The 27,789-nt window shown below is 40.1% G+C and overlaps 5 protein-coding genes across 12 annotated transcripts in view; 1 reads left to right on the top strand and 4 right to left on the bottom strand.

Moving 5' to 3' along the window:
• LOC134817291 (double-stranded RNA-specific adenosine deaminase-like) overlaps positions 1-27,789 on the top strand; it is a 536,580-nt gene that overhangs the window by 242,499 nt on the left and 266,292 nt on the right. The window lies entirely within an intron of this gene.
• On the bottom strand, positions 164-27,774 carry LOC134817136 (microtubule-actin cross-linking factor 1, isoforms 6/7-like). Of its 8 annotated transcripts, none has more exons than XM_063826259.1 (28): positions 27,623-27,774; positions 26,619-27,136; positions 26,297-26,470; positions 25,944-26,127; positions 25,330-25,771; positions 25,030-25,201; positions 24,719-24,931; positions 23,404-24,585; positions 23,099-23,267; positions 22,628-22,974; positions 22,252-22,402; positions 11,466-11,641; positions 10,858-10,994; positions 10,549-10,741; positions 9,754-9,863; positions 8,835-9,005; positions 8,135-8,330; positions 7,711-7,823; positions 7,539-7,583; positions 5,916-6,032; positions 4,810-4,905; positions 4,071-4,196; positions 3,283-3,339; positions 2,134-2,233; positions 1,723-1,960; positions 1,403-1,613; positions 1,173-1,267; positions 164-1,052 (listed from the first exon to the last, which is right to left on the bottom strand). In XM_063826259.1, the coding sequence occupies exons 3-28, from the start codon at positions 26,375-26,377 to the stop codon at positions 925-927; spliced, it is 5,250 nt and encodes a 1,749-aa protein (XP_063682329.1). In that variant the 5' UTR covers positions 26,378-26,470; positions 26,619-27,136; positions 27,623-27,774; the 3' UTR covers positions 164-924. The 8 variants fall into 8 exon arrangements, with proteins under 8 accessions (XP_063682329.1, XP_063682337.1, XP_063682361.1 ...); XM_063826267.1 differs by having other exon boundaries at positions 1,403-1,607; XM_063826291.1 differs by lacking the exon at positions 4,810-4,905.
• Positions 12,134-14,530, bottom strand: LOC134822642 (uncharacterized). Its single transcript, XM_063833808.1, has one exon. The coding sequence runs from the start codon at positions 14,528-14,530 to the stop codon at positions 12,134-12,136; it is 2,397 nt and encodes a 798-aa protein (XP_063689878.1).
• Positions 15,403-18,998, bottom strand: LOC134817194 (uncharacterized). The gene has a single exon (XM_063826337.1). It carries the CDS (start codon positions 18,996-18,998, stop codon positions 15,624-15,626), a length of 3,375 nt encoding a protein of 1,124 aa, XP_063682407.1. The 3' UTR covers positions 15,403-15,623.
• The window catches only part of LOC134822554 (plectin-like), a 122,566-nt gene continuing 121,367 nt past the window's right edge, over positions 26,591-27,789 (bottom strand). Inside the window, exons 32-33 of the mRNA XM_063833668.1 lie at positions 27,650-27,774; positions 26,591-27,116 (exon numbers count right to left, since the gene is read on the bottom strand). Coding sequence (XP_063689738.1) covers positions 26,591-27,116; positions 27,650-27,774 — 651 coding nt within the window. The remainder of the gene's footprint in view (positions 27,117-27,649; positions 27,775-27,789) is intronic.

The following is a 27,789-nucleotide window of genomic DNA, read 5'->3' as shown; positions in this document are numbered from 1 at the left end:
ATTATTATAGCGAGGAACGTAAGCCTACACTGGACTGGGTAGGAAAATAATTATGAGGATGACAGCTTGGGTTCCGGTAAGTGTTGAGAGGTGTCTGATTATATTTTATTGTAAAATTTGTCGGGTTTTATTAACCGTTCTTAAAAAATCAATTCGAGTAGCATTTGCAAAACAAGTTGGGTAAAACTATGTGTTTTATCAATACATCATACACTCACTATATGTTAAACTCTTTAAGCATAGCCGTCTATAACATCGGGCATGGTACAAATTGATAGTCTGTTCAAAGTATCAGCTTTTCTCTAAGTTGAAGCTTCAAATTCTAATGACTATTATACACCATGTAAGACAATTCATAAACTATTCTCTGCACCTCAAACTCAAAAGCATGCAATAAGATTTAAAGTTCAAAGATCAATTCTGAGTAATTCTGAAAATTTTAACACAATCAACTAACAGTAACTTGGAACACAGCGTAAATAATTGTTGAATATTCAACAATTGAACGATAACATTCCACCGATCTCTCCGATAATATATCCCAATAACAATCGGCCCGGTGGTTATTGGCAAACGATGGTTGCCAACTGCCAAGGTTCACTAACACTACATTATACACACTTATTTCCCAATAGCTTCAAATATCTATCAAAAGATTCAATTTTTGGCCCTGATTAGGGGTCACAAAATAATTAAAAAAGTTACATTTATAAAGTAAACAAACACAATTTCTATCATGCAAGATAGCACAATAACAGAGCACACGTTCCTAATAAATAAAAATCATATTCATTATAAACACTTTTCTGTTCACAAAAAATAAAGTTTTTGCATATCTGAAAAGTGTTTATTCATTATAAACACTTTTCTGTTCACAAAAAATAAAGTTTTTGCATATCTGAAAAGATTCCTAAAGTGTAAAGATTATTGCTTGGTTTCCGCGGGTTTCTTTGGTTTGGTCTGTTTTGGTCTGGTAGTAGAGGTTGTGGGAGTGGAGGAACTCAAGTTGGCGGCTGTGTTCCTCCGGGAAATAGGTGTCCGCCCCGTCGAATCTGGGAAGATTGTTTATCTTAGCGAGTTGTGGAGAAAAACCATACAGAAACAAATCGACCATGTTTTTCAAACCATCAGACAGATATTCACACATATAAATATAAAGTGGGTATAGTTACCTGATTTAGAGACAGCACCAGTTCGCTGCCGGACAGGTGTACTGGTACCAGCGGGGGGCGCTGTTTTGGGTTTCATTCTCGCCTCACTCTGGGTCCTGAAGAGAGGTTGCATTATTATTTTATGATCATATAATTTACTTTGCACCATGGTGGTGGAGATAAATCAAATTAAAAAGTGTATTTTTACATTATAAACCTATTAAATAAATGAACTAGCGGCTCTTACATACCTGGTTATGGGTGAGGCTCTATTTGGAGTAGGAGTTCTGGGGGTGGGTGTTCTGGGCGACATGCCCACAGTGCTCTGAGATCTGGGTGACATGTGTCGGGGACGGGTGACGGGGCTGGGTGTACCCCTGGCCGTTCCTGGTTTTGTCAAATCTGATCTGCTGTTTGATCGCGGCGTACTTGCAGAAAGTCCTCGTGCAGCTATACCTGGTGCTAGATGTTAGTTGTTTAGTAATGTTTATACAGGCTGGGTAAATTAATCAAAAGTTTCTAAAAATATGTGTATATATGGAAACTAATTGAATATAAAATGAGAACTAACCGAAAGTACCAGGTCCCTTAACGCTGGCACTTCCACGACTGCTGATGCTTCCACGACTGCTGCTCTTACTCAAAACACTGCTTCTACTTCCACTCTTGTTGAGGTTCTTACTGGGACTCCTCCTTACTGGACTGTCAAACTCAGTGCTCCCTGAGGAACAGAGAGACCCCTGAGAACCAGACCTCTTCTTGAGACCCAGTGCTTGGCAGGAGTAGGGGGAGACGTAACCTCCTTTAACCTGGGGAGGGAGGGTGGTTACTGGTTACAACTTTAGCTCCTTATATGGTGGGCGGCATTGTGGTGCAATTCTGTTGCTCTGTATGTGAAATCTGATTTCTGAAGAATAATCGGACCTATTTTTAGCTATAATATATCAGTAATAATAATATCACGTATTATTTTATTACTAACTTTATAGCCAGGGAAGGATATTTGCTTGGCGTCGTGCTCTATTTCGAGTCCCTCAAACTCTCGTGAAGCACTTTGCCGTACCCCAGCAGACATGGTAATCCTGTAAAATGTTTACCTTAGGAATAATCGCCCACTTGGTCAGAGGGGTGCAGCGTCCAGTGCGCGCGTTGTTACAAAGTTCACAAGTCAGCATTGTGTAACGCTGCTATATGCGTGTCTGTCTGTCAATCTGTCTGTGTGTCTGTCCGCAGGTAGAAATGTCTGTCCGTCATACAAAGTTAAAATTCTGTTCCGATAAAATGTTGGCAGGCTGTATCTCTGGTGGGACTGAGTCTCTGTCATTATTGGTATTTGAGGCAGTTCTGATATCTTAAGCAAAAGCCAAGAAGGCTTATCATGCTAGTGAAATAAAATTCAATTAGTTCTAAGGGTGATGTCAGATCTCTCCTATAGAATTTACAGTAATTTTCCAGCCAGGATAAAGAATTTCAAACGTTTTTTACGTGGAAATAAGTAGTCAGAGATACTCGATACTTCAGAATTATATGCACCTTATAAAAACTGTACATCTAAAAAACCACAAAGAAATACTACGTACTTTCTAAAAACCTATGGTAACAATCTATAACTTGCAGTCAGTCCAGTAATCAGTATGCATCATGACAAATTCCCCAAAATTCGTTTCATTTCCCTCATTTGGAGACAACACAGCCAGTTGTTACAAATATATGTCTAATATTGAGTGTTTCAGTAAAAGATTAGGTCGGTAAGTTACAATTAACCACTGTCATTGGTAAAATCAGTTTTTCCACTCTCCACCAATGGAGCTGAGTCTCCTAACCCTCTGTTTGGTAGGTCTGTCCTGCTGTACCCCCATGGGGGCAGCAACACTAGCTCTCCTGATACGAGTTACCCCTGTTATCTGACCACCTCCCCCGAGCTGCTCTTCTCGGGGTTCTGGCGACTCGTGTGAGGGGGACCGGGACAAGGAGGACCGGGACAAGGAGGACCGGGCCCTCATCCTAGAAAGTTTAGTCAGTCATTGTCAGTCAGACAGTTATCATTGTCTCGAGTTTAAACTTGTGTGGTGTCAGTCAGATACGTTAATTGAGAGGATGTAAAGATATAAATTGAGGAATTTTTGCTTACCTTCCCCTTGAAGTTTCTGCTGAGGGTTTCCTTGCACGTCCGTCCGGCGTTTGAGCCCTGATAATCAGATGTTGTTAATTAAGATAAACACAAGGAGATATTTCTTAACTTTATTTTGTAATCTTGCGAGCAGTTCGATACGAATAACACAGTTGTGATTATTGCTTATTGACAAATACGCAAAGGCAGCGATTCAAAGGCGGCACACACAAAATGATAGGAATTTGGGACATTTCTATGAACAAAATGGCTTGAAATCATAAGCTGAACAATTTGACATTTGTATGGTGTGCTATATATAGGAGCTCGCGATCAATGATGCCATATATATAAAATCATTTCTAAAATATCTAAAATATTGATGAAGTACATTTTGGGAGGTTTCTCTTCCGCAAGCCACAAAATATGCTGATAATCATTCAATATTAATATTGCTGTGGGGGAAAAGAGCTGAAATAGTGTAAACACAGTCAGCGGGTATATTGGCGCTACCTTGCGTTAACACAGGGTTTCTTTTGTGTAAAATAGACAAGTGTGTCTCTATGTGTGTTGTCTAAGTGCCGGGTGCCGCAGTTGCTGTCTAGGCTGGAGGGGAGGTTGCTGAACTTTCCACAGAATAACAATGCTCCACTTGAACAACGACATTACATCATATCGATATAATATCACATTCACACACCATACCAAAAACATTATAAATTGTAAATCATTATTTGATTAATTAATTAATTGAATAATTAACGTGCTCCGCGTATGTTACACCTACATAATATGAGGTTAACTCTTACCTAGGAGTGCCGGGTCCAGAACCAGGTTTAAACTTTGTCAGGAACTTGAGCGGAGAGATGACCCGTCCCTCACCGTCCTTCTTCAGCTTAACCTTGCCCAGATCCACATTGGTCCTGCCTTTAGCTCTGAGAGATAAGATAAGGTTTAGACAACAGATTGATCATCATCACACTTACTTAACAGTCAGTTTTAAAAAGATGACCAAAACTTCTAGAAACAGTGCTGGAAGTCACAACAACACAACCTCACTAAGGTGAGTCTAGTTAAACATAACCCGACAACACTGGCAAAGGTTAGCAAATATACAAAACTTTGCTTTTACAACGGATGCTTCACAAGATGTTACACTTCAATCCCCGCTTTATTAAATAGCTCCAATATGGTAACCAGGTAACCAATATGGTAACCAATAGCTCCCACTTTGTCAGTCACCTGACACTGTTATCCCGTGTTATCTGTCGTCATAGTTACCACTAGTTACCACTAGTTACCACTAGTTACCACTAGTTACCACTAGTTCCCCGCTTTATTAAATAGCTCCCACTTTGTCAGTCACCTGACACTGTTATCCCGTGTTATCTGTCGTCATATAAATTTAAAGAGAAAACAGATATGCTGCACACACGAACAGTGAACACCTGTATACATTTTACACGATGGCACATTACGAAGGGGACACGCCACACCACTGATAGTGGGGTTACAACACGCCACGCCACTGATAGTGGGGTTACTTACACCAATCCTGACATTCTTACTCCTGCCTTCACCCCCATCCAGGGGTATCGTTTGCGCTGGTTGACTGACCTCTTTTGTAGGTCTAGCTCGCAGCTTCTACAGTTAATAACCAGTAAGTTTCATGCTTATAAAATTTCTGTCTCCTTAATCAAAATCAGACTTCTTCAGAAAAATTTTTTCCACAAATTCGTGAAGAAGAAGGCTCTAACAGCTAACTCTCACACAGTGCTTATTTCTCAGCCCTCCTAGTAACAAGTCAGTCACGTTTATTTGTGAACTTACATTGTGCCGGAGTCACATCTTGTAATACTGTTTTATGGTAACCAATATGGTAACCAATGTGCTAATATGGTAACCAATATGGTAACCACGTAACCAATATGGTAACCACGTAACCAATATGGTAACCAGATAACCAATATAGTAAGCAATATGGTAACCAATATGGTAACCAATATGGTAACCATTACCGGGTAACTAACTTGCTGTCAATACAACTTAATCACTTACTCAGACTCTCTATAGTTACAGCTATAGTTAAATATGATTTCTTACTATTGGAGTATGGGTGTGGCTGAGAGGCGCCATATGGTCAAAGACACAGTTTTTTCTCAAAAGTGCTGGTTAATTGTTTGCGGCGTGGAATGTTTCGTATTGCAAAAAGAAAACTCAAGGTAAATGTCAGTTTGATACAGCTGGCAGCAAATGAACCGAGCTGTCACGTGGTTTCAAGACCTTCTCTGATTGGATTCCTACATTATTATACAAAACTCTAGAAAGAGCTGTCTAATGAACCTGTAGATATATATAAATACCCCCAATACCCATAATACCCATGCACTTTAACACACTGCACTCGCATGCAACACACCTCACCACACTCGTTGCCATAGCAACGCACTCGCTCACCTCTGATCGAGTAGTCTTTGATAACGGCTAAATATTTTCACGAATAATTTTCACAATGACCTCCATTTGAATGATAAATTCCTAAATGACTAAACAACAGCTGACTTATCGCATTTTCCCAGTTCTCACACACAACACTAATTCAAGGAAATGATATTATAACTTTATTTATTCTAAACTTAGAAATCTGTTTTTACCTGCAAGGATCGTATTTCTGTAAGAACTCATGGAGCGGCTGCCAGCCTCCCCCAACTCTAACCATGACCACGGTGCTAAGGATTCGAACCAAGTAAAGTTTCTGCATGTTTCCGAACCTGAGAAATGTTTAGTCAACATTTGTAAGTTACATGGAAATATATGAGTGTTAGTGCTGAATGTGAGTGTTTGTTATGAGTGATAGACTATCATGGAGAGTGTTAGTGCTGAATGTGAGTGTTAGTGCTGAATGTGAGTGTTAGTGCTGAATGTGAATGTTAGTGCTGAATGTAAGTGTTAGTGCTGAATGTAAGTGTTAGTGCTGAATGTGAGTTTTAGTGCTGAATGTAAGTGTTAGTGCTGAATGTGAGTTTTAGTGCTGAATGTAAGTGTTAGTGCTGAATGTAAGTGTTAGTGCTGAATGTGAGTGTTAGTGCTGAGTGTAAGCGTGAGTGCTGAATGTGAGTGTTAGTGCTGAATGTAAGTGTTAGTGCTGAATGTGAGTGTTAGTGCTGAATGTAAGTGTTAGTGCTGAATGTGAGTGTTAGTGCTGGATGTGAGTGTTAGTGCTGAATGTAAGCGTGAGTGCTGAATGTAAGTGTTAGTGCTGAGTGTAAGCGTGAGTGCTGAATGTGAGTGTTAGTGCTGAATGTGAGTGTTAGTGCTGAATGTGAGTGTTAGTGCTGAATGTGAATGTTAGTGCTGAATGTAAGTGTTAGTGCTGAATGTAAGTGTTAGTGCTGAATGTAAGTGTTAGTGCTGAATGTGAGTGTTAGTGCTGAATGTAAGTGTTCGTGCTGAATGTAAGTGTTAGTGCTGAATGTGAGTGTTAGTGCTGAATGTGAGTGTTAGTGCTGAATGTAAGTGTTAGTGCTGAATGTAAGTGTTAGTGCTGAATGTGAATGTTAGTGCTGAATGTGAGTGTTAGTGCTGAATGTAAGTGTTAGTGCTGAATGTAAGTGTTAGTGCTGAATGTGAGTGTTAGTGCTGAATGTGAGTGTTAGTGCTGAATGTGAGTGTTAGTGCTAAATGTGAGTGTTAGTGCTGAGTGTTAATATCAGTAATGCGAGTGCTGGCGTTAACTGTGAGTTTGATGTTGGCTCTTTCATGACTAATGTAAAATTGTAATCCCCAATGATGAATTGTTAGCATTCTTTAAAGCAAGTTCGCAGCATCCACTAAATATATCCTCAGTAAATCACTAAATTCCCGTGAGGATATTGTTGTAATTTAAGACCCCCTGTTTAATGTTAATCCATTCATGTTGCAGGAAGTTGATTTTAAAATAAGATCCTACATTTTATAGCATTACATGAAGGCGTTTATAAAAAGATTTCAGCATCCGAAAAGCCAGCATTCCAATATAAAAGTTTAGAGAACCTTTTTAAACTTTATTCGAGAAAAGCATTGCCAGAAAACTCATTATAACTTCATTCAAATCATTAACTTCTGAACCTAAATAAAACCTAACTTTAAATTGAATCCAAATCCCTGAAACTGAAAACCCATAACAATCCTTCATAGCAATCCTAGGCAAAGAAGCGGGTAGTTGAGTTGCAAAAACATGACATTCATATATGATATAGCATAGTAGCGGAGAGGGTTAACATGCTTGTACTACCAACCTCCATAATACACCGTTAAATCTCTTGCTCGAATCACTACCCGGACTAAATTTGGGTAGGTTAGTTTCCTTCAGCTTACACCGCAGCTCATTCAAAGCTCATTTCATTTTTGAAAAGTTTAGCTTTGACACGCAATTTTCACGAGAGAGAAAATGAGGAAAGTTGATCTTACCTGTATTTAGCTTCACCGACTTGCACACAGTTAAACCTTCTCCTGCAAGAACAACGATCTACTGCTCTCTGTACCTCGTAGTCTATGTGCTCTCCCTCTGTTTTAGGCTTGAACTGCGGACAGGGTGGTCATTATTAAGAAACTGTTTACACCATTAAAATATTCAAAACCCCTGAAAGAAATCAAGACATCCTAAAATGGTGATCAGTACAGATCAAGACAGCTAGATCTGACAACCACAGGGTGGTCAGGTCTCCTTTTTTAAAGAGTAGATTGTTTAGACTGATACGATTATTATTTTCTCTCTGAATAGGGTACTATTATTGAGCTTTTTACCGCTGCTTTAGAATTTTCAAATATCGAGGGATTAAGTCATTGATTTCATGATCATCACCTCATATTATCCGAGGAGCAGAAAACTAACCTCATATCGTTTCAGTGCAGCGGCGAACTCCCTATAGTTGATATCCCCACTGTCATCCCTATCAAATTCTCTGATAATAGTAGGGAAGCAGGAGCGGGGTGTTGGTATTCCAGCCTGGATTATACCGTCCTTAAACTCTTGGTGGGAGAGAGTTCCGTCTTTGTTGACATCAAACTTGCGGAACAGATCGATAATACTGCGGGATAGGGATGGTGAGGATGGGGAAACAGTAAGGTGATAAATGGATACGGTTAACACTGTCTACTGTATTAATTGTTTAAGTACAAAGTCTGTATAAAAGTCAGTCAGTGTTGGCATCAATCGTCTAAAGTCCAGATCAAGATGATAGTGAATCACAAACTAATACAAACTTCTTTTCAATAGGGCTGGGTCGGTCTGGGTCGTTAATATCCAGTTTCGTGTCTCTGCGGGTAACTTCCCAGAGGCTGTGTGTGGTCGGTCAAGTAAATATAGTTAAAAAACAGTCAAGTAAATTTAGTTAAACGGTAGTGTGGGTTTAACACCAATCGGCTGTCGGTTAGTTTAAGGAGTAAACTATGTCAGGACTGGATTAACTTAAACAGTCGTAATGTTTGTTTGGGGACCGGTTTTTGATCACACAAATATAAAATAATGATTTCAAAAGTCGGTTCCCAAGAAAAAGGTAAAGTTTTCATATTTGTTTAACTCTTAGTCTTACCGCTCGTGGTTGCCGTCCATCCATCTGAGGAACCTCTTCTTCCACTCGGTAATATCAAAGCTCGCCAGATCGTCCTCAGCTTCCAGAGCCTCTTGTCTAGCATTGAGCTCGTCTTGTCGGGCCCCTATCTTGTTCCACAGCTCCTTGTAACGATCCTTCATCTCTTTGTACCTGATGGGAGGAGCATGTAATGACCAGCCCAATGCATATTTCAATGTTCAAATATTGCCCTCCCTTCCCGAATTATAAGAGCTCGCTAATCTGTGCTAAGTTTTGATCTTCCGAATGAAAATTCGACGGTCTACGCTCTGTTAAGGAGTGGGAGTTAGGACCAGCTGAGTTTCACATTCTTAAGAACCTGGATAGTGGATAAATCCTTTTAGAACCTTGTCGGACCCGCAACTTTGATTGTATGCGAAAATGCCGCTGCGGGGGCAGGGTGCCTGCCTGCCTGCCCCCGCATGATGGGGGGGTAATTACTCCACTGTCCATTGGCAGCAGGTGCAGGAATTATCTCCGCCATAATATTTCTAAGCCACTGTGCTGTAGAGCTATAATAAGATGCTAAAATTAGAACAAAACCTTCCAGATCATCCAATCTAGAAGTTGTGAATATAAATATAGCACAACGTAGAATGATCCCAGAGATTTTTGCTTGTCAACTATGTCATGAGATTTAATATTAGCGGTATTTTGTATGCTTTGCACTACTGCAGTAATCTCAGGGGCGCGCGTATGATCATGATGTTTTGCTCCAAATCAGACAGCAAAATGTTTCCCAGATACCGGAGCCATAAAAGTGTCAGTGACCTTTAATCAAACCGCGAGTCTCAAAATAACTTTCTGGAGAAGTAAAGATATTTCTAGCTGCAAGGTATCACAATATCAAGAAAAATAATCAAAAGGTGGTTGTATGTACCTGGCGTTCTCATCATCACTAAGAGCGGGTCCGGTCTCCTCTCTGATAGCTCCTAGTGTGCAGACCTGCTCCACAGCTGTGTTCTGGTCCGCCATGAAGTACGACAGTTGCTGAAATTATAGGATAACAGTGCCGTTTAAACAGGAACTGACTCGAGCGGATATCATAATAGGACGTTATTCTGCTACTTAATGCTCATAAACAGCCAGTGAAAAACAATTGTTTACCTCCAATAATCCATAATCAGGATCAATAATCTCAACAAGATATTTGTATTCCCATCCATCGTCTTCATCAATACCGATATCAATCCATTCAAAATTAATAACAAGCTCGCCCATAACCCCTACAAAACGGAAACAAAACCCGGCAATTATGAGAGGAAAAAAGCCGTGTAAGGTATCCGTTAAATTACTTGGTAAGTGTTACTGAATGGTAAGGAATAAGAAAGTGTTGACAGAGCAGTGACTTCACCGTGTGAGAGTTACGAGAGCTAAAGTAAACTGTCTGTAACCATCAACAGGTTTAAATCTTGTTACCCTAAACACATACCCCCACTGTGACGCAGGTAAACATGTCTACTGTATTTCAACCTTTTGTATAAAATACAGTGCTGCGTGTGAGTGATTCCATTCCCACATTTAAGTTGTAATTCAACGTGACTTAGTTGACACAGTCTTACGTCAACTATTTCAAGTTACCTTATCTAACACATTGTCATGTAGAGAATACGTCAACTGAAAATTAAAGAACCAAAGCTGAATATTTTAATCTAGAAAACAACTAAAATCATACCAGAAGTTCTTGTATCTGCTCGGAAATAGTCTCGTAATCGTCACTGATTGGTTCCAGACTATCCAAAGCATTCTCAGCGTCAGGTAACCATTCAAGAATAGCGTTGACAGAGTCTTGGAAGTCATGACAGATCTGCATCGCCTCCTCAATCGCTCTTTGTCTCGCCATCGATGCTTTCACAACTGAGTCCCACCTAAAAATATTGTTCAGTGAACCCTGATTTGGGACAATATCCGATAAAACCACCTTTATCCGTTCACTGATCTACTCTATTCAAATAGTTCCAAAGCGAAATATAAGTAAGCTCACTTTTGTCCGAGGTCCTGGAGTTTCTCGTCCAGTGACTCCCCGACAGTAGGATCCTCTGATTCGGTCAGAAGTTCTTGACATGTGATCACTATACTGTCATAATCATCCTGGTGTTCATCAAACCCGGCGTGTACGTTCTGAAATATAGCAAGTATTTTAGAATATAGCAAGTATTAGGTGTGCATTTTCTGAAATATAGAACAGTATTTTAGATTATAAAAAGTCACTTGCGTGCTCAGGAATATAAGACGGTAGGTAATTAAGAATATAGCAATTATTTAGCGTGCACATTCTGAATTAGAGCAAATATTTTAGAAAATAGCAAGTAATTAACAGGTATTTTCCGAAATCTAGAATTTATTTTAGAATATAGCAATTATTTAGCGTGCACTATCAGGAATACAATAGTTACAACAGCATTTTAGAGTGGTAATAGAAGGAAACAGCGTACCTTCTGAAATAGAGGAAAATATTTAAGGGCGGGAATAATACTGGGGATCTATTTCTATTATCTATTGACAAACGGTCAATCGATTGAGCCAAGAAAAGATAGCATGATACAGCTGCCGAGACAAATAAATAGTTTATCACTGCTCCAAGAAACCTACCTTATGTTCACCAAGTTGTTCCACAAGACCATCGTAAGTATCAGCGACAGGACCACAACCCTTCAGGTACTCCTCCTGATCTTCCAGCCATGCCATCAGGTCGTTCAGTCGCATGTCTATAGCTGCTGTAGTGTCTCTTGCTTTTTGGAGGCCAGCTTCCCTTTCAGCTACCTCTCCTGGTATAGAGGAGATTATTTAATGGATAAGTTTTTAATTTGTGAGATGATTAGAGTAAAGAACATTGGATATGGATTTGAAATTGTAAACTGGGTATTGGTTTAATCGTCAGGCCAATTCGTAATCAAAGGTGATAGATCGCACAGTGTGCTTAAACAATTTTGGATCTTATGTCATCGTAAGAAAACTGTAAATGATTATGAATTGTCATCAATCAACGTATGACAAATTTAAAGTTTTTGCTTTCGGATTAATTCTGTTCATCTGAAATTAATCGATGAAGATGAATGCCAACGCTTACCACTGATAATTGTAATACCAGGGACTTGGTCCCTTCTTTTTCGCTTTTTTGCTGGAATTGTATTACTTAACCCAATATTGAGATTACCGACATGAAGTTCTAAAAATGATGTAATGATAGTATAGTGGTGTGATTGATAGTTGTGAAGGACGTAGATAACACAAAATAATAAAGGGATAGAAGTAACAGTCTAATGTTTGGTGGTACAGCGATATGATGAGTCGGTACGATGACAAGTAATAAACTTACTCTCCCGTTCCAGTCGGAGCCTTTCCTTCTCATCTCTCTTCCACTTTATGTCATCGGCCAACCGATTGATCCTATCTGCTCTTTCTTTGTGGATCCCTTGAGCTCTTAATTTTCTGTCTTCTAAGTCCTGTTTTCTTTTCTCAGCAAGTTTCCGTTCCCTTTCTAAATCTGCCTTTAATTTCTCATGTTCTTCCTCTAGATCAGTCAGACGTTTCTCCATGTCACTGTTTTGTTGCAAAAGGTCGTTGAGCTTGTCCTGCTCTTCCTTTTCTCTTCGCTTTGCCCCCTCTAGCTCCGCTCTTAATCTAGCAATCTCTTCTTCATTCATCAACTTTGTTTGTTCCTCAACGTCAGCTTTCAGACGGAGTTTCTCAATCTCACTATTGATCTGATCGACCAAATCTTTAATTTTACGTGTCTGTCTGTTGAGATCATCAAGAAGGTTCTTGTTTTCAGCTTCTTGCTGTTCAAGCTCTTTCTTTGTTCGCTCACCGTCTTTAATAGCTCGGTTTTGTTTCTTCAACAGATTATCGTATTCTTCTTGAAGTTCCGCCAACAGTTTTTCTAACCGTTCAATTTCATTCTCTAGATCACGAATGGAAGACTTTAGGGATTTATTATCTTCACAAAGCTCGTTTATTCTCTTTTGTCTCTCAGCCGACTCTTCCTCATGCTTCACTTTGAGGGCTCTGATCTTTTCTTCAAGCTCTTTCTTTAATCTTTTCAATTCCTCTTCTTTGCCATTGCAGTTATCTTTGGTCTTTTCTAGATCTGCAATCATCTTTTCATCCTGTTCGATTCTTAATCTTTGATCCTCCTGAAGTTTTTCAAAAGAGGCTTTTAAGTTCCTTATCTCTTCCTCAAGATCCTTAATAGATCTTTTCAGATCATCAATTTCATCCTTCAATCCATCCATTTCTGAAGTTCTCTTCTGATTTTTCGAGTCATTATCTGCTTTAGTTTCGGACATTTCTTGCTTAACGTCAGCAACTTTACCTTCGAGTAAAGCTTTCCTTTTGCGTAGAGACTCTAAGTTGTTCTTGTTATCATCTATGTTGGCTTCATCTTGTTTCTTTTTCTTATCCCAAATTATTTTCCCATTTGCAAGTTCGGTGGTACGCTTTCGTTCCTCCGCTTCTAAATCCGATATTTTCGCCATTAATAGCGCAATTTTCCTGGCCAAATCTTCAAGTTCTGCCCATGTTTTTTCATCATGCTCAGCTCGTACTCTCTTGTCTTCAGCTTCATCTTTCTTAAGATCTTCTATTCGATCTTCCGTTCCCTTAATTTGATCCTCGAGTTCTTTAATACGTTTTGCCCGATTATCAGCGTCTTCGGCAAAGTTCTTGTCTGCATCTTCATGTTCTTGCCGACAATGAGCAAGTGACTTTTCATGTTCCTCTTTTAACTTTGTAAGCTCAGCAAGTCGGCCCAACAGATCACTCTCTTGCTTTTCAAAGCCCTCTTTAGCCAATCTGTCTTTCTCCTTCTGATCATCAAATACTTTTCTTAGTTCGTCGAGCTTCCTCTTTAAATCCTCTATCGTTTTATTCAAAGAATCCTCATCATCATTTAACATGTCTAATCTGGACTGCATCATCTTTGCTTGATCCTCCAGATCTTTCATCTTAGCATTTCGCTCTGCTTCGTCTGCAGCGATTTTCCGTCTTAAAGCCTCTTCTTGGCGTTTCAGATCTGCAATGGCAGTAGTAATTTCTTCAATTTGCTTATTGAGATTATTGATGAGATCTTGCTGCTCTTTAGTAAGTCGCTCACTTTTCTTTCGCTCAGCCTCTTCATCTTCTTCTAATTTTTTAAGACAACCTTCTAAATTAGACTTTGACAATCTGAGCTCATCTAAATTTAAAAGCAAATCCCTCTTTTCATTCTCGAATTCTAACGTGGCTCTATCTCTCACAGAATGTAGATCTTGGATTTCCTGCTCCAGTTTAGCAATGTCTTTGTTCAGTTGAGCTATATCTGATTTCAATCTATCTTTTTCAGCATCCAACTCCGCTTTCGTTTTATCCCATTCTGCTTTCGACCTGTTAGACTTCTCTTTTTCTAAACGACTCTGCACTTGCAACTTAGCTAATTGTTCATCAAGGTCAGCTTTTTTATTCTCCAACCCTTCCAGATCTTTCCTCCTTGCCTCTGTCATAGCATTTCTGACGCGATCAGCCTTCTCCCTAGCTCGTCTGTCCTCCGCAAACTTTTTAGCGGCAGTTCCGTCAGGTCCCTCATTTTTCATCTCCTCCTGAATCTGCCTCATTCTCGCAAAGAAACCCGGAGGCACGTCTCCCATAGAGAGCCTCGGGGCAGCTGGTTTCATGGGCATCGTGGCTGGGTACAGTCATACAAAAACAACCCCGAGGAATGATCGGTTTGTAACAAGCAAAAGCTAGACGAATAATATTAACGAAGCCGATGTGCTTAATCGTAGTGTGAGATATCTTCACAGATTGTTAATTGCACATAAGTCGTCATAGTAAATGATTTAATGGTCCACGGAGTATGGAATAATTAGCTTGCCTAAAAGTCTAAACCTCCGCTTAACAACAACGCAAACGGCTAAGTAGGAAACTCCTCCTTGTTTTTAGCGATCTTGGCATTTTTCAGAATGCTGTCTACCAGTCTAGTCGAATTACCATCAGACATGATGTATGAGATAGAGTTACATGATTGTAGGTTAGAGGGGCTGGTATGAAAGCCAAGCATAATAATGATGATAATGACAATAAACAAATAACATAAACAATCAATGACGCGGCAATAATAGTAGTACAAAGGGTATATTATGTCGTGATTTGCTTATATATAAGTTATCAAATATTATAACCAGACCCGTTCCCTCTTCAATTCATTTATGTTCAGAACGACTTAGAAACATTTGGTAACCCACAATTTTTCCCACCGAAAATTCTCCCTCCTGAGAAAAAAGAGATATACACCTACGTTGTTATCTGGTCTGACTGTAAGCTTTGGTCTGTTATCTGTTTGTCGTCCACACATTAGATATTAAACTAAATAAAAAGTCTAAAACTACGTAAAATTTCGAGCACTTCACTCATTTGTTTGTTCAGTTATATCTACATTAACTTCTTCAATTATCTGTCCACTATTTAGTTCATTAGTTAGTTCAGTGTTCTCGGAAATGTCACTCAGCTCTATTTTAGGGTTCGTAAGTTCATATTGGGTCTCAATAGCGAGAACTTCCTCCTCAGCTAATTTAATCAGATCCTCACGGTCCTGTACCGAACTGTCAGTCTCACTCTCATCATAACGAGGCAGGGCCGCTGTCTTATTCACTGGAACTGGGGTAAAGTGGCAATTGTTACCGGCTCATGTTTATATCGCAAAGAAAAGGTATAGTAAGAACCGCCCAGGAAATCGACAAGATAATTGATAGTGAAGTTTCAAAGGCAACTAGACTACAAACCTGGGGACCTCAAGTTTCTGTTAGGATAAGAGCTTGTTTCCGCTGGGGCAGAAGCAAAACGCGTTCTGTAAGTGTAATAAGTAGGACTCCTTACATGCCTTACTGCCGTTCTGATGGACATTCTACGATGCTTCATATCATCAAGAGGCGTCAACACAGAGAACAAAGGGCGTGGCTTGAAGTTCAATATCCATGGTGGTCGATCCTCAAGAGACTTATATCGAACTCTGGGCTCCATAGCAAATGAGTTGTAAGTATATAGAACTGGTCCGGTTCTAACAGGAGGACAGCTGGTACAAAACCTTGTTGAGCTGGAGTGTCTATCACGGGGTAGACTGATCGGAGATAGTATGGGTGAGGGGGAAGTACTCCTCACATATCTAGGTTCTGGTGTTGTTATGGAGGAATCCCATGGTCCCCTCGCACTGATGGGCGAAGGAGTTCTTAACCTGAGGGTTAACTGAGAAGGGCTCACCCTGTCCCCTATGAATCGACCAGGACTTAGAGTTGGTGACCTAGCTCTTACGGATAATGATAAAGGTCGGGTTCTTACATTGGAACAGTTATGTGAAATCAATGTAGCATCATTACTTATCCGTGTTCGAGAGAGAAGCTTTCTATCTCGTTCAGGACTTTGTCTCAGCTTTGGGACCATGATCTTCATTTTAGGTGATCTCGTTTGTGATCTAATAATTTTTGTTGACCACTCCTGGGAACTACGTGATTCGGATTTTAGAGATTCGTTTCTACTTTTTAATGAATGGTCCCGCCGTGGCTTGAACGTCATTTGAGGTGATTTTGAAGGAGGCCTCTCTGTTTTTAACGAGGGACTAAATGATCTGATATCAGGGGATCCCCTAGAATTCTTGCCTGTAGGGTCCCACCGTGGCTTGAATTTTATCTGAGGTGATTTCGAAAGAGGCCTCTCTGTTTTTAACGAGGGACTAAATGATCTGATATCAGGGGATCCCCTAGAATTCTTGACTGTAGGGTCCCAGCGTGACTTGAAGTTCATCTGAGGTGATTTTGATGGAGTCACCTGAACCTTCGATGAAGGACTTGGCGATCTGGTTTTGTGGGAATCTCTAGAATTCTTGCCTGTAGGGTCCCACCGTGGCTTGAATTTTATCTGAGGTGATTTCGAAGGAAGCCTCTCTGTTTTTAACGAGGGACTAAATGGTCTGACATCAGGGGACCCCCTAGAATTCTTGACTGTAGGGTCCCACCGTGACTTGAAGTTCATCTGAGGTGATTTTGATGGAGGTGCTTGTAATTTCGTTGAAGAGATCAAAGATTTTATACCCGGGGATAATCTGATTCCTGCGTGAGCAACCTTTGGCTTGGGTATAATAGAGCTCGTCTGGTGAGATTTTGAAGGAGACGTTGTTGAAGATTGAGTAGGTAGTGCAATTCTTGGAGACGTCCTACCTCTATAGTGATGCGCTGAAGGGGTCACGTTTCCCTTCTCGGTAGAATCAGAACTAGCAGTTGGAAGTGGTTGGCCCAATATTGTCAGTGGCGGAGTAGAGCAGGGATTTCTGATAGGTTCTTTATTCCTACTAGTTTGTGCAATAGCTGATCCATTTTTAATTTTAGACTTCGGCGATGGTGATGGTCCACTTCCTTTCACTCTTTCGCCCTGTTTTAGTTTTGGAATGACAACCGTCATCTGCGGTGATTTTGCTTTTGAAGGATGTGGTTTCCCAGATAGGTTGGAACTTCTCGATGAGTTCCCATTACTGTTACGAGCAGATAATGTTGTTGGATCCTTATTAGTGGACTTGGAAGGTGAAGACATTCTACTGCTCACTGGCCGAGGAACTACAACTTTCGGCTTTGATGTTGTTGAAGGTAATCTAGCTCCACTAGATGGAACACGAATTTTGCTATTACGTTTCGGTACTTCAGTCTTATAATCATTTTCGTTGGCATTTTTTGGTACATCAATATCATCATCTTTGGCATTTTCTGGAGATAAATTCTGCATTTTTGCTGACAGCTTTTTCTTTTGCTTTGGGATGAAAACTTGCATTTGACTATGGGGGGATTTCTTCAATCTTGGACTAGGAGTTATTCTTGCCCCTATTTCTGATTTTGAAGCATCAGATTCATCGTAAGATTCAAAAGGTGGCGAACCAAATGACCGCCGGGGTCTTCGTGAAGAAGCTGGTTTTGATGCTAAAACAGGCGAATTTGACCTGCTTCTTTCATTAGTGGGGCCTACTGACTTGGTATCCGGGTTAGCAACAGCATTCGTGGGGCTCTTGAATCTATTCCTTATTGACTTAGATTTCGGTACCATGCCTTCGTTGGGAGCAGTTTTAGAATACGAATCTCCAGGTTGAGTTGTGATCTGTAGGTTTATTACATCAGCATCAATTGAATCACATTTAGTTGTTTCTTCGGGTAAGGCAGAACCACTTGGTGATAATGTACTTGACATTCTTCTTGAGATTGGAGGAATTCCTCTAGAAGATGTCCAAGCCATTTCAGGGTCAGAGGATAACTCCCTCCTGAACATTTTGGGAGATTTTTTAGCCAGTTGAACCTTATACTCTTTCTCTGATTCCAGTGACACCGAATCAGAGGAGAAAAGATCTTCGATGAGTTTGATACTTGATATACCGTGAACACTGGTGGAAGACTCGCCCAATGAATTACTAACAGATCCAGAAATGTGCGAAGTGTTGGAATTAGAACTGGGATCTTTGGCAAGTTTTCCTGATTGTCTTTCGCTTGATGAATTGTCAATAGGATCATCATGATTCCAATTTGAGGACTTGGAATCTGAAGAATAAAGGTCTTTAACAGGCCTAATGACAGCTTCATTTTTGAGAGTCATCTCCTTTCCCCATCTAGCAATCTCCTTGGGTTTGTTTCCAGTAAATTGTGGTTCAGGCAGAATAGCTCTATTCGTTCTTATTTCGGAATAAGTATCTTGTGTGGTTGGAGCCTTTGAAGGATTGGATCTTCGAGATAGATCTGTGGCTGATCCAGCGAGAGGAGACCCTGATCTATTTCTTGTCCTGGACGGAACAACTGATTGCATATCAGGGTCTTTTAAATCTTCTTGTATCACGTCGCTTGAATCCTGCTGATGAGTATCACTTGGAGGGGTTTTGGGGCTGCTTCTTTTTCTCGGTCGAGTTTTCGCTGGATTTGTCTTGGATACTTTTGAATTATTTGAAGAAGATGCCGTTTCAGATTGTGGTACGACTCCTTTCTTGGATTGAGTGGAATCATTTTGTGAGTAGATTTCATTATTTCCATTACGGCTGTCGGTGGGATCCACGGGAGATAATATCGATGAAACTCTCCTTGGAATGGCAGGAATCTTAAGGGTGCCTTTCATGGATGTCCAGGCCATTTCGGAACCAGAGGAGAATTTTCTAGAAGAAGGTGGCGTGACTCTCCCTGCAGGTCCATCATATCCTCCATCAGATATAGAGATGTTATCCTTAGGTCCGACCAAGTGGTTTGGTTTCACGATTCGGTGACTTTTACCACGTCTATTCGCTGCATTATTCTCGAACGAAACTTTCTTTTCTCTTTTCTGACTTTCCTTAGGCGTAATACTAGAAAACTTACGGGCAGGTTGTCTCTGGCTTGCATTCCGTGACGATGGACTCCTAGCTCGTAACGGTAGTTTCTGGGATGGATCAGGTTCTAGCTCAGTGCCTGGAGCTGAATGTATTCCTTTTCTCCTTACCTGATCTAACGACTGAGGATTAGGATCAGAAGCAATAAAATCAGTTGAACCACTATTAAAAGGTATTCCGGAAACTGAATTTCTTCTCAAATTGATAGGAGGAATTTTAAAAGTTCCTTTCGGAGATGTCCATGCCTTTTCGGTATTTGCTGAAAGTTTTCTTGGGGCTGTTGGTCGATTCGTCCAAGCTCCGTCAATCTCCCTTTGTATTGGTTCCTGATTAGTTGTCAAATCTAAGGATGGCATTAATGATTTAAGGGGTTTCACTTTATTATTCTTATTCAGATCCCGTTTGTTAGGTTTTGCTTCAGAATTTTTAACGCTATCTGTAGTGGATTTACAGCTGGGCGTGTCTTCGAAGGAAACTCTTTTCGCTCGCTTCGATCCCATTGTAGGTATATTTCCCGGTGCAGTAGGAACAGAATTGCATGGATTCGGATTATCTTTATCGTTATCGTACACTCGTGGTATCTTTGATTTGAAATCAGGGACTCTAGTTTCAGGGCCTCTTTCAGATATAGGTGTTTGGGACGTGCTTGTTTTAGTATCAGTATTAGGCGAAGAATCAGCGTCGCTATCATTATCTGCACCTCCGGAAGCATGGGTTGAAGGGGTAAAACTAGTAGGAGAACCCTCAGCAGGTGAATGGCTCTGATCTCTAGGTTGTAGTCTGTACGATGGTATTAGAAGGTTCACTCAATAAATTGCTACCTAGTGGCCTGTCTTCAAAAGAATCCCTTATTGACGACGAACCAGTACTCGCATCATTCTTTGGATACGATCCCTGTTCGCGTTGAGAACTGTTTGGAGAGTAACCTTGTTTTGGAGAGTGACCAGTTTCTTTCTTGTGTAGCTCTGCAACCTTACAAGGATTTTGGATTGGATATGTTTCCTTATCATTTCTTTTATGTTGTTCATTTGAACTAGTCGGCATGCCCTCAGGAAGGTCCTCAGGATGACATTTATCAATGTTAGAAATGGATGGCTGGTCCACGCTATACGAATGTCGAGGAGGAAGAACTAAGCTATCTGACTGAGTATCTGACTGACTGTTTGGCAACACTGTAATTTTTATAGTTTTAGAATATTATTACCTGATATTTACCTAGGCCTTACGAGCTTAAATTTGGTGAACATTTTCCCAATTTAGTGCAAAATTTACAAAAGCAGAAATATTAAATATTACAATAAAACCTGTCGATGGTTTGTCAGTCTTGTCATTTTTTTCAGTTTTGTTAGTTTTGTTAGTCTGTTCAGTGACTCTGTTACTCTTGTCTGTACTGTCTTGATCATTAGGTCGGTCTGATTAAAACAAAAAAGTTAGATTATAAAATTAAAGTCAAGCTCTGAATTTCAGAAGTTTCAAATTTGTCAGCACATTTCTAAACGGTGAACAAGAATGTAAAAAATAAGGTAATGTAGTAGACCTTTCTTATCTTTTTTAGATTTGTCTTTCTTCTTTTTGTGTTTGTCTGGAGAATAGTCTGAAGAGTACAGTGAATCGATGAAGTAAAGAACGTTTAATTCGATGATCTGTCAATAATGAAGAAATATATTTTAATTTAGCAAATCTATCTAGAGCCAATAGCACCAGGCATACCTTCATAGATAGCACCTAAAGGACTCCCTTCACGACTACCTAGATGGAAACTATCGGGGGATGGAGTTGTGCTGCTTTGTCTTCGAAAGTGTGAGGAATCCACGGAGAGGCATATGGTTTTCCTTCGTTCTGAGGTTGTTGCAGTAGTATTGGAGGCCATGGTAGTTGTAACTTCTTCATTCATGGGTTTAAATTCTTTAGAATTCTTCGGTTTTTCTTTTTCATCTTTGACGTTACCAATTGTCTTGTCTTTTTCTTCGTTTTCATCGCTGCCTTTAAATTTATTCTTCCTTTTCTTCTTTTTCTTCTTTTTAGATTCATCACAACACACTTTATAATGTTCTGAAATAGTTGTCAACAGCTGTGAATCCTATCTTAAGAAGCTTGCTTTATGCAAGAAGATAAATGGGGTCTCCAGGAGAAAACAACCACCCAATCAGCTGATCTACAGTAGGGTCCTCATCTGTTTCAATGAAGCAGTGATTCTTTGATGATTAGTGTTCCCGAACACAACCAGATTCATGAGATGCACTACAAAATTCGAGCGCAATTAACTATTAAGCTTTACGCCAAAGACGGAGGTTATTGCAATTATTTTAATGGTGACTGACAGATCAAAAAGTCAACTGCAAGGAGTAAATAAAAGCAAGCGCCCAAGATGAAGATTTAAAAAAATCATTCTGAATGAAAGATATTGGATGAATGTATAATATCTAAAAAATATGGTCAGTAAAATGTAAATAAAATAATCGTATTGTTATAGAATCGAGATAAAGCGGCATAATGTTACACTGTTGTCAGAATAAAGCGGTGTAATGTTACACTGTTGTCAGAATGTTTGTCAAATTATTAGTTTGTAGTCACCTTCGTCAGTCAGAGCCTGGTCATCCAGATAGTTTTGTCTGTCTAGAATCTTTTGGGCTAAATCAATCAGTTTTGTCTTTTCTACAATAGACCAATGTTGAGTTGAAGCACTGAGTTCTAGGATATTAATAATATGAATAAGTTGCGTTTAAAAACCTGTTTAATCTTCATATCTTCAATTAAAAAGTAATATTTAGTCGATAATTCCAGTAACCCATGCAATGACCAAACACCTTATATGCAATCAGAAAGTTTTGAAGTTTTTTGGTTCATCTCGGCTTGATTACTAACCAAATTACTACTTAATTACTAACCCATTACTAACCAAATTACTTACCAAATAAATGAAACTGTTTAAATAATCACCCGATCGTTAAATTAATTTCCCAGAATTTTAACCCATCCCTAGATACCCAAAAACACTACCCAGCAAACATGAAAACATACCTAAAAGCCAGTCCCACTTCTTATTCAACTCCTCAAGCTTATCTGCGATAATAGCAGCTTGATCTGGGTCTGTCACGTTCTTGTAGTTGTCACCAAGATTGTTCACAAATTCCACGTCTGCTGACTTTGTTAATATAGCATCTTGTATCACCTGGGTGTTGCATATTGTTAGCTTGCAGTTAAATTAGATTCCGCGTGAAACTTTCATGAGTTGTTTAAAATTAAGGCTGAGCATATCACAACAAAATAAGGGTCGTTACATTTCAACTATTACACTTTACAGTAAAACCCCAATTTACCGCAAACCCCGATTTACCGCGGATGTTTCCTTTCCCCGAAACTCCGCGGTAAATCGGAGTTTTGGGTTTTAATTTACCTTGTGTTTACCCATCATATCATCCACGATGTCAATGTTACTCAGGGGAACACCGTCATTCTCGATCAGCTGAGCTTCCACTGCATCCATGAAGTTACCAACATCAGCCAGAGCCTTCTCGAAGTCGAGGATCTGGTCGAAGGCACCAGAAAGTGCCTCCTTTCTCTCGTCAGACAGCTCGTTACACCGGTCCCACTTGTTCATGATCTCGTCCAGGAGATCCTGATCCTCCTCGCCTAGACCCTCCTGATCACGAAGGGAGGCTATCAGCTGGGCGTGAGACTGGAGCTGCTGGGCGTCAGCTTTGTGGTGTTCTACTTGACTTTGGACTGTTTCTAAGTCCGCACCTGAAATATATAACGTGTTAGCAATTGTAACTTATTTTCAAGCTTGTCCTGCTGAAGATCCGACGTTAGAAACTAGAAGAAAAAACGAAGCACCCTCTATTCAGTTATCAATATTATTTCTTACCTGGCTTCTCTGCTTTAAGAAGCTCGGTTTCCTTCTCAAGGAGTTCTGGCATGATGTAGTCCAGGGTATCCCTGATGTTCCTCGCGTCCATCATGGCCGCTTCAAGCTCTTCTTGTCGCTTTGTCGCGTCCTTCAGCAGATTATCATACTTCTTCTGTAGCTCTGCGATCTGTAAGAAATAGTATGGTTTAGATACTATTGCAGTGTCAAAAATAACAAAAACTGCAGAAGATAAAATTATACCATATTAAATAAAGTTGAACTGTCAATAAAGAACTAAATACAAAATTAAATTGATGGCAAACCTTATCATTAAGAGGTTTATCGTTCTGCAAGAGGTCGTTCTTCAAGACTTGACCGATCTTCAGAAGATCCTTAAAAAGATCTTTACCCTCATCCTGCACATCATCGGTAAACTGATTGTGTTGATCTAGCTGTTCCTTCAAGATATTGGATGAAGTTGAAGGAGGTTCTTGATTCTTCAGTTCATTAATCTGATTCTCTAGCCAAGTTGATAGTTTCTGGGAAGCATCATCAAATTTGTGGAGATGATCCTTAGTTTTCTTTAGCTCCTCTATCTTCTCATTCTTCTTCTCCTCTTTGTCCTTACACTTCTTCTTCAAATCATCAATCTTTGCCTGCAGTTTCTTAACATCAGCAGGATTGCAATCTTTAGAAATACGAGCGTGGACCTCCTCCAACTTCTCCAGCTTATCCTCCAGAGATGAGATCTTAGGCTCCAAATCCTCTTGGTACCGTTCATTGTCCTCCACACTCTTCAGATCAGTGAGAGGAACAGTGTTCTTCTGGGGGGAAATGCTTTTGATGGCATTGTTGATGTCAGCCATGTCCTCTGACAAGGCATCCAACATGTCACTTTTGTCTCTGAGGTCGTCTTTCTTATCTTCGAGAGTTTTCTTAGTCTCTTTAATTTTTTCCAGTTGAGCTCGAACAGCTGGGTCGGAAGCAGAATTGGGATATTCGTTCTCTAAGACCCTCATCTTTTCCTCTAGGATAAAGACATCTCCAAGTTCTTCATCAATGTCTGCCATGAACTGCACAAGTTCGGCTTCTTGAAGTCGTGGTTTGGGCATGTTGTCAGTGTACTCCTGGACTTTGTCGAACGATTTTGCAATCTCGGCAAGCTTTTGAGCGATACCTTCTTGGTTCGTCAGCTCACACTCAAGGTCATCCAATTGCAACTTCAGATTGTTGTACCTCTTCTGAACTTCCTCGAGGTGAACTCCGAGATCTACAGCACTCTGGCACATCTTATCAGGATCGTATGAAGTCACCAGCTCCAGAGCACTCTCTCCGAACGTGGCCACATCGTCCAAATCAATTTTGTGGGCCTCTATGTCCTTCAAGAGCTCCTTGACAGCGGCGATCTTTGCCTTTATTTCTTCAGGAGTATCTGGTTTGGCAGATTCGGATGCGATGGACATAGACATGTCGTCTAACCAAGGTAGAACGTCAGCCTCAATATCCTGAAAATATAATAAAGTAACATCGTTGCCTTATTTACTTAAAATTCCGACCATTTTCGTCCTTGATTTGCAACGATCCTGCAGCATTGTTTTATTTCCAATATAATACATACTGTTTTTAATTTCAGCTAACCTGCAGCGAAGTTATGAAAGGAAGTACTCCATCCAAAGCATCCCCTCTATTCTTCAACTTATCCGATATCCTGTCCATCTTCTCAGATAGCTTGTTTTGTTCTTCCTCAATTTCCTTTTTGGTTGCAGCTGGAATGTCGCTAGCGACGTCGTCCAGATCAAGTTTCAGATCAGACAGACTTCGTCTCAGGGTCTCGCATCTCTCAGAGAGTGTCTGAAAAGTTTCTAATTGAAGGATGAAAATAACAAATTAAAAGGGACAATTAACTAATTCAGTACAAAAGATAAAAGATTACATTCTTGATTCTATACCATGTTCTGCAGTGATTGAGCAGTAGCAGCAGCTACATTTATCGAGATAGGCTCCAAAGCTTCAAGATCCTCATCCAGTAGGAGAACTTGCTCCATCATGGAAAGTCTCTCCTTCTCGTTCTTTTTCAGGATACTTTCAACCTTGTCAGCGGAATCTCTTCCGGAATTCAATCTAAAATTGTAATGAATTTTAAGACGGTATTAAAGTTATACTATAACATTATGATCACGAAAGTTTGTTTTAAAAAAACGCTCAAGAGCAGAACAAGAAAAGAAAAGATAGAAATCTAAAGAACTAACGATAATGCGAAATCATCCAGTTTCTGTCGCGCCTCCTGCAGTCTTCGTTTAAGGAATGGTGTTTCCTCCAAGTCAGATAGGAAATCGTCTATTTTATTGTCTATCTTATTTAAGGTCTTCTCGAGGGCACGATGAACTTTCTGGAAGTCATCAACCAGTTGCTTTTTAGTTTTAGGATGTAGGGTAGGTTCTGACGATTGTCTGTCGAAGTCCTTTTTGTTTCGAGCTAACTCAGAGATAAAGTTATCCAGTTTATCATCTATTTCCTTCAGCTCCTGAATCTTATTTTCGATGTCTTTCTTTCGATCAATTGCAGTTTTTTCAAGATCCTGAACAGATTCTTCAACTGCTTTGGGATATTTCAAAATTTCTCTCTGGAGCTTAGGAGCTGCTTGGAGTAGCATCAGATCACAGGCATCATCACATTCTTGAGCGAATGATGCTGAAAAACAACCATGTTATATTCAGATACGCGGTGTCAATTTCTTGAAATCAGTTCATCACTGTTTATGTTAAATTCAGTTGAATCACGCGATTGCTAATATGTGCAAATTATTGAATAGTGGCATTTTGATAAAAAGAAATTAAAACATGATTTTGAAAAAGAAACCAACCGATCTCTGGTTTGATTGCATCGATAGAGGAGAGATGTTGAACCACTTCCTTGAGTTGGGAGTTGAGAATAGGAATACTGGATGCAATGGGACTCATTTCACCTGCTTGCTCTTTGGATCTCTTAATCATACCGTCAATAGTTTCCCTGTCTCGTTTTAGGTTATCCATGGCTTTGTACACCTCCTGAAAAACAGATTGAGTTAAGACACATTTCAATTGAAGGTGAAATGATGCAGTCACTGAGATGTGATCGACAGAGCCATATATTTTGCACCTAAACAATCCATTGTGACAATGATTTACGCTGTGTGTACGTTCACTAGTTATAACACAGATATAGACATAAACTTACACTAAGTTTGTCTTGATGATCATCACAGTCGCTTCTGATAGAATTGTATCTGTCTTGAAGGCTTGCAAGTTTATCTTTCATCTTGTCAGCATCATCTAGCGACAGACCTTCCAGGGCCTTCTCGGTGATGGACGTTATAACACCTTCGTAACCGTGAATGTCTCGCTTTAATTCCTGTTCGAAATGTTGGTGTTAAAAAAGCAGAATGAGTAAGTAGCAAATTTAGACTAAAGTGATCGGTCAATTAATTAAACTGTAAGTGTAACGGACGGATTGAAAAGAAGGTAAACTAAATCAAAGTAGGGATAAAACAGATACTGACAGTGTATTTAGAGAGTTGTTCTTGCAACCCCTCATCAGTGATAGCAGAGGGTCTTTAACATTCAACTGAGCTTCTTTCTCGTCCAGCCACCTCTTGATATCCTCCAGGGCCTTCTCAATTCCCTGGCACTTCTTCAACGCAGACTCCAGATCGTAGAGTCTCTGAGTAATAGTGTCGTTCATCCTCTTCCAGCCCTCGTTAATCTTCTCCAACTTCTGCTTGAGAGGAGGCATGGAATCTGCACCCATCTTAGCCTTGTTGATAAGACTTCTGGCGAGCTCGTTAGCCGTTGTTATGTGACTCTCACACCCGTCCACAATTGCTCGCAGAGATTTGATCTGCTCCAGTTGCTCCTTTATAATGTGGGGTTCAGATGAGATGGGAGGTGCGGCAGCCAGCTCCTTCTCCTTTTCGTTCTGCCATCGCAAGATCTTATCCAATGCAGCCTCGAGTTTTCGGATTTTAGTGTACGTTCGTTCGAGGCGTTTTTCTTGGGATCTACATTTTGCGCAGAATTTCTGAAGTAAGATTGTAAACGTTAGCCTCTATTTAAACAGAGACAATATTCAAAATGAATTAACACCCGGCCGCTTGTTGCGGACTCGTTCAGCTAATAGTAATACATTAACGTCGTCCGATCACCAGGTAACCAGGTAACCAGGTAACCAGGTAACCAGGTAACCAGGTAACCAGGTAACCAGGTAACCAGGTATTAGGTAACCGGCCGCTTGTTGCGGACTCGTTCAGCTAATAGTTATTAACGTCGTCAGATCATTAACGTCGCATGTTGCGTAACCAGGTAACCAGGTAACCAGGTAACCAGGTAACCAGGTATTAGGTAACCGGCCGCTTGTTGCGGACTCGTTCAGCTAATAGTAATACATTAACGTCGTCAGAACATTAACGTCGCATGTTGCGAACACCTTTTCATGATTTAAAACAAATTTAAACGCTAACCCTTTTCAGGATTGTTAGGGCGACTAACTCTAACAGTTAACACTGACCTTCCAATCGGATCTGAAGCTCGTCACCTTATCTCCCAGATCAGCGGGATAACATACAGATGATCGTTATCAGCAAGAGATAGCAGATACTCGCTCTCCTTCATCATCTCCTCTATCAGTTCTTCCTTACTCTCCAGTTCTGTTGTGATTGCCTGGAGAAGGATCGT

Source organism: Bolinopsis microptera, chromosome 1 (genome assembly GCF_026151205.1).
Source record: "Bolinopsis microptera isolate Bmic1 chromosome 1, MBARI_Bmic_1.0, whole genome shotgun sequence".
Taxonomy (NCBI): domain Eukaryota; kingdom Metazoa; phylum Ctenophora; class Tentaculata; order Lobata; family Bolinopsidae; genus Bolinopsis; species Bolinopsis microptera.
This window is presented reverse-complemented; position numbering and strand designations above follow the sequence as displayed.

Excerpts from the sequence above, each read along its gene's own strand:
- LOC134817136 (XM_063826259.1), bottom strand. The coding sequence starts at position 26,377 with ATGAAAGATAAACTTGCAAGCCTTCAAGACAGATACAATTCTATCAGA. Across the intron at positions 22,975-23,098 it reads TCTTAAAGCAGAGAAGCCAG|GTGCGGACTTAGAAACAGTC; the intron begins GTAAGAAATAAT and ends TATATATTTCAG. Across the intron at positions 1,053-1,172 it reads TGGTGCTGTCTCTAAATCAG|ATTCGACGGGGCGGACACCT; the intron begins GTAACTATACCC and ends CAATCTTCCCAG.
- LOC134817194 (XM_063826337.1), bottom strand. The coding sequence starts at position 18,998 with ATGGCCTGGACATCCATGAAAGGCACCCTTAAGATTCCTGCCATTCCA.
- LOC134822642 (XM_063833808.1), bottom strand. The coding sequence starts at position 14,530 with ATGCCCATGAAACCAGCTGCCCCGAGGCTCTCTATGGGAGACGTGCCT.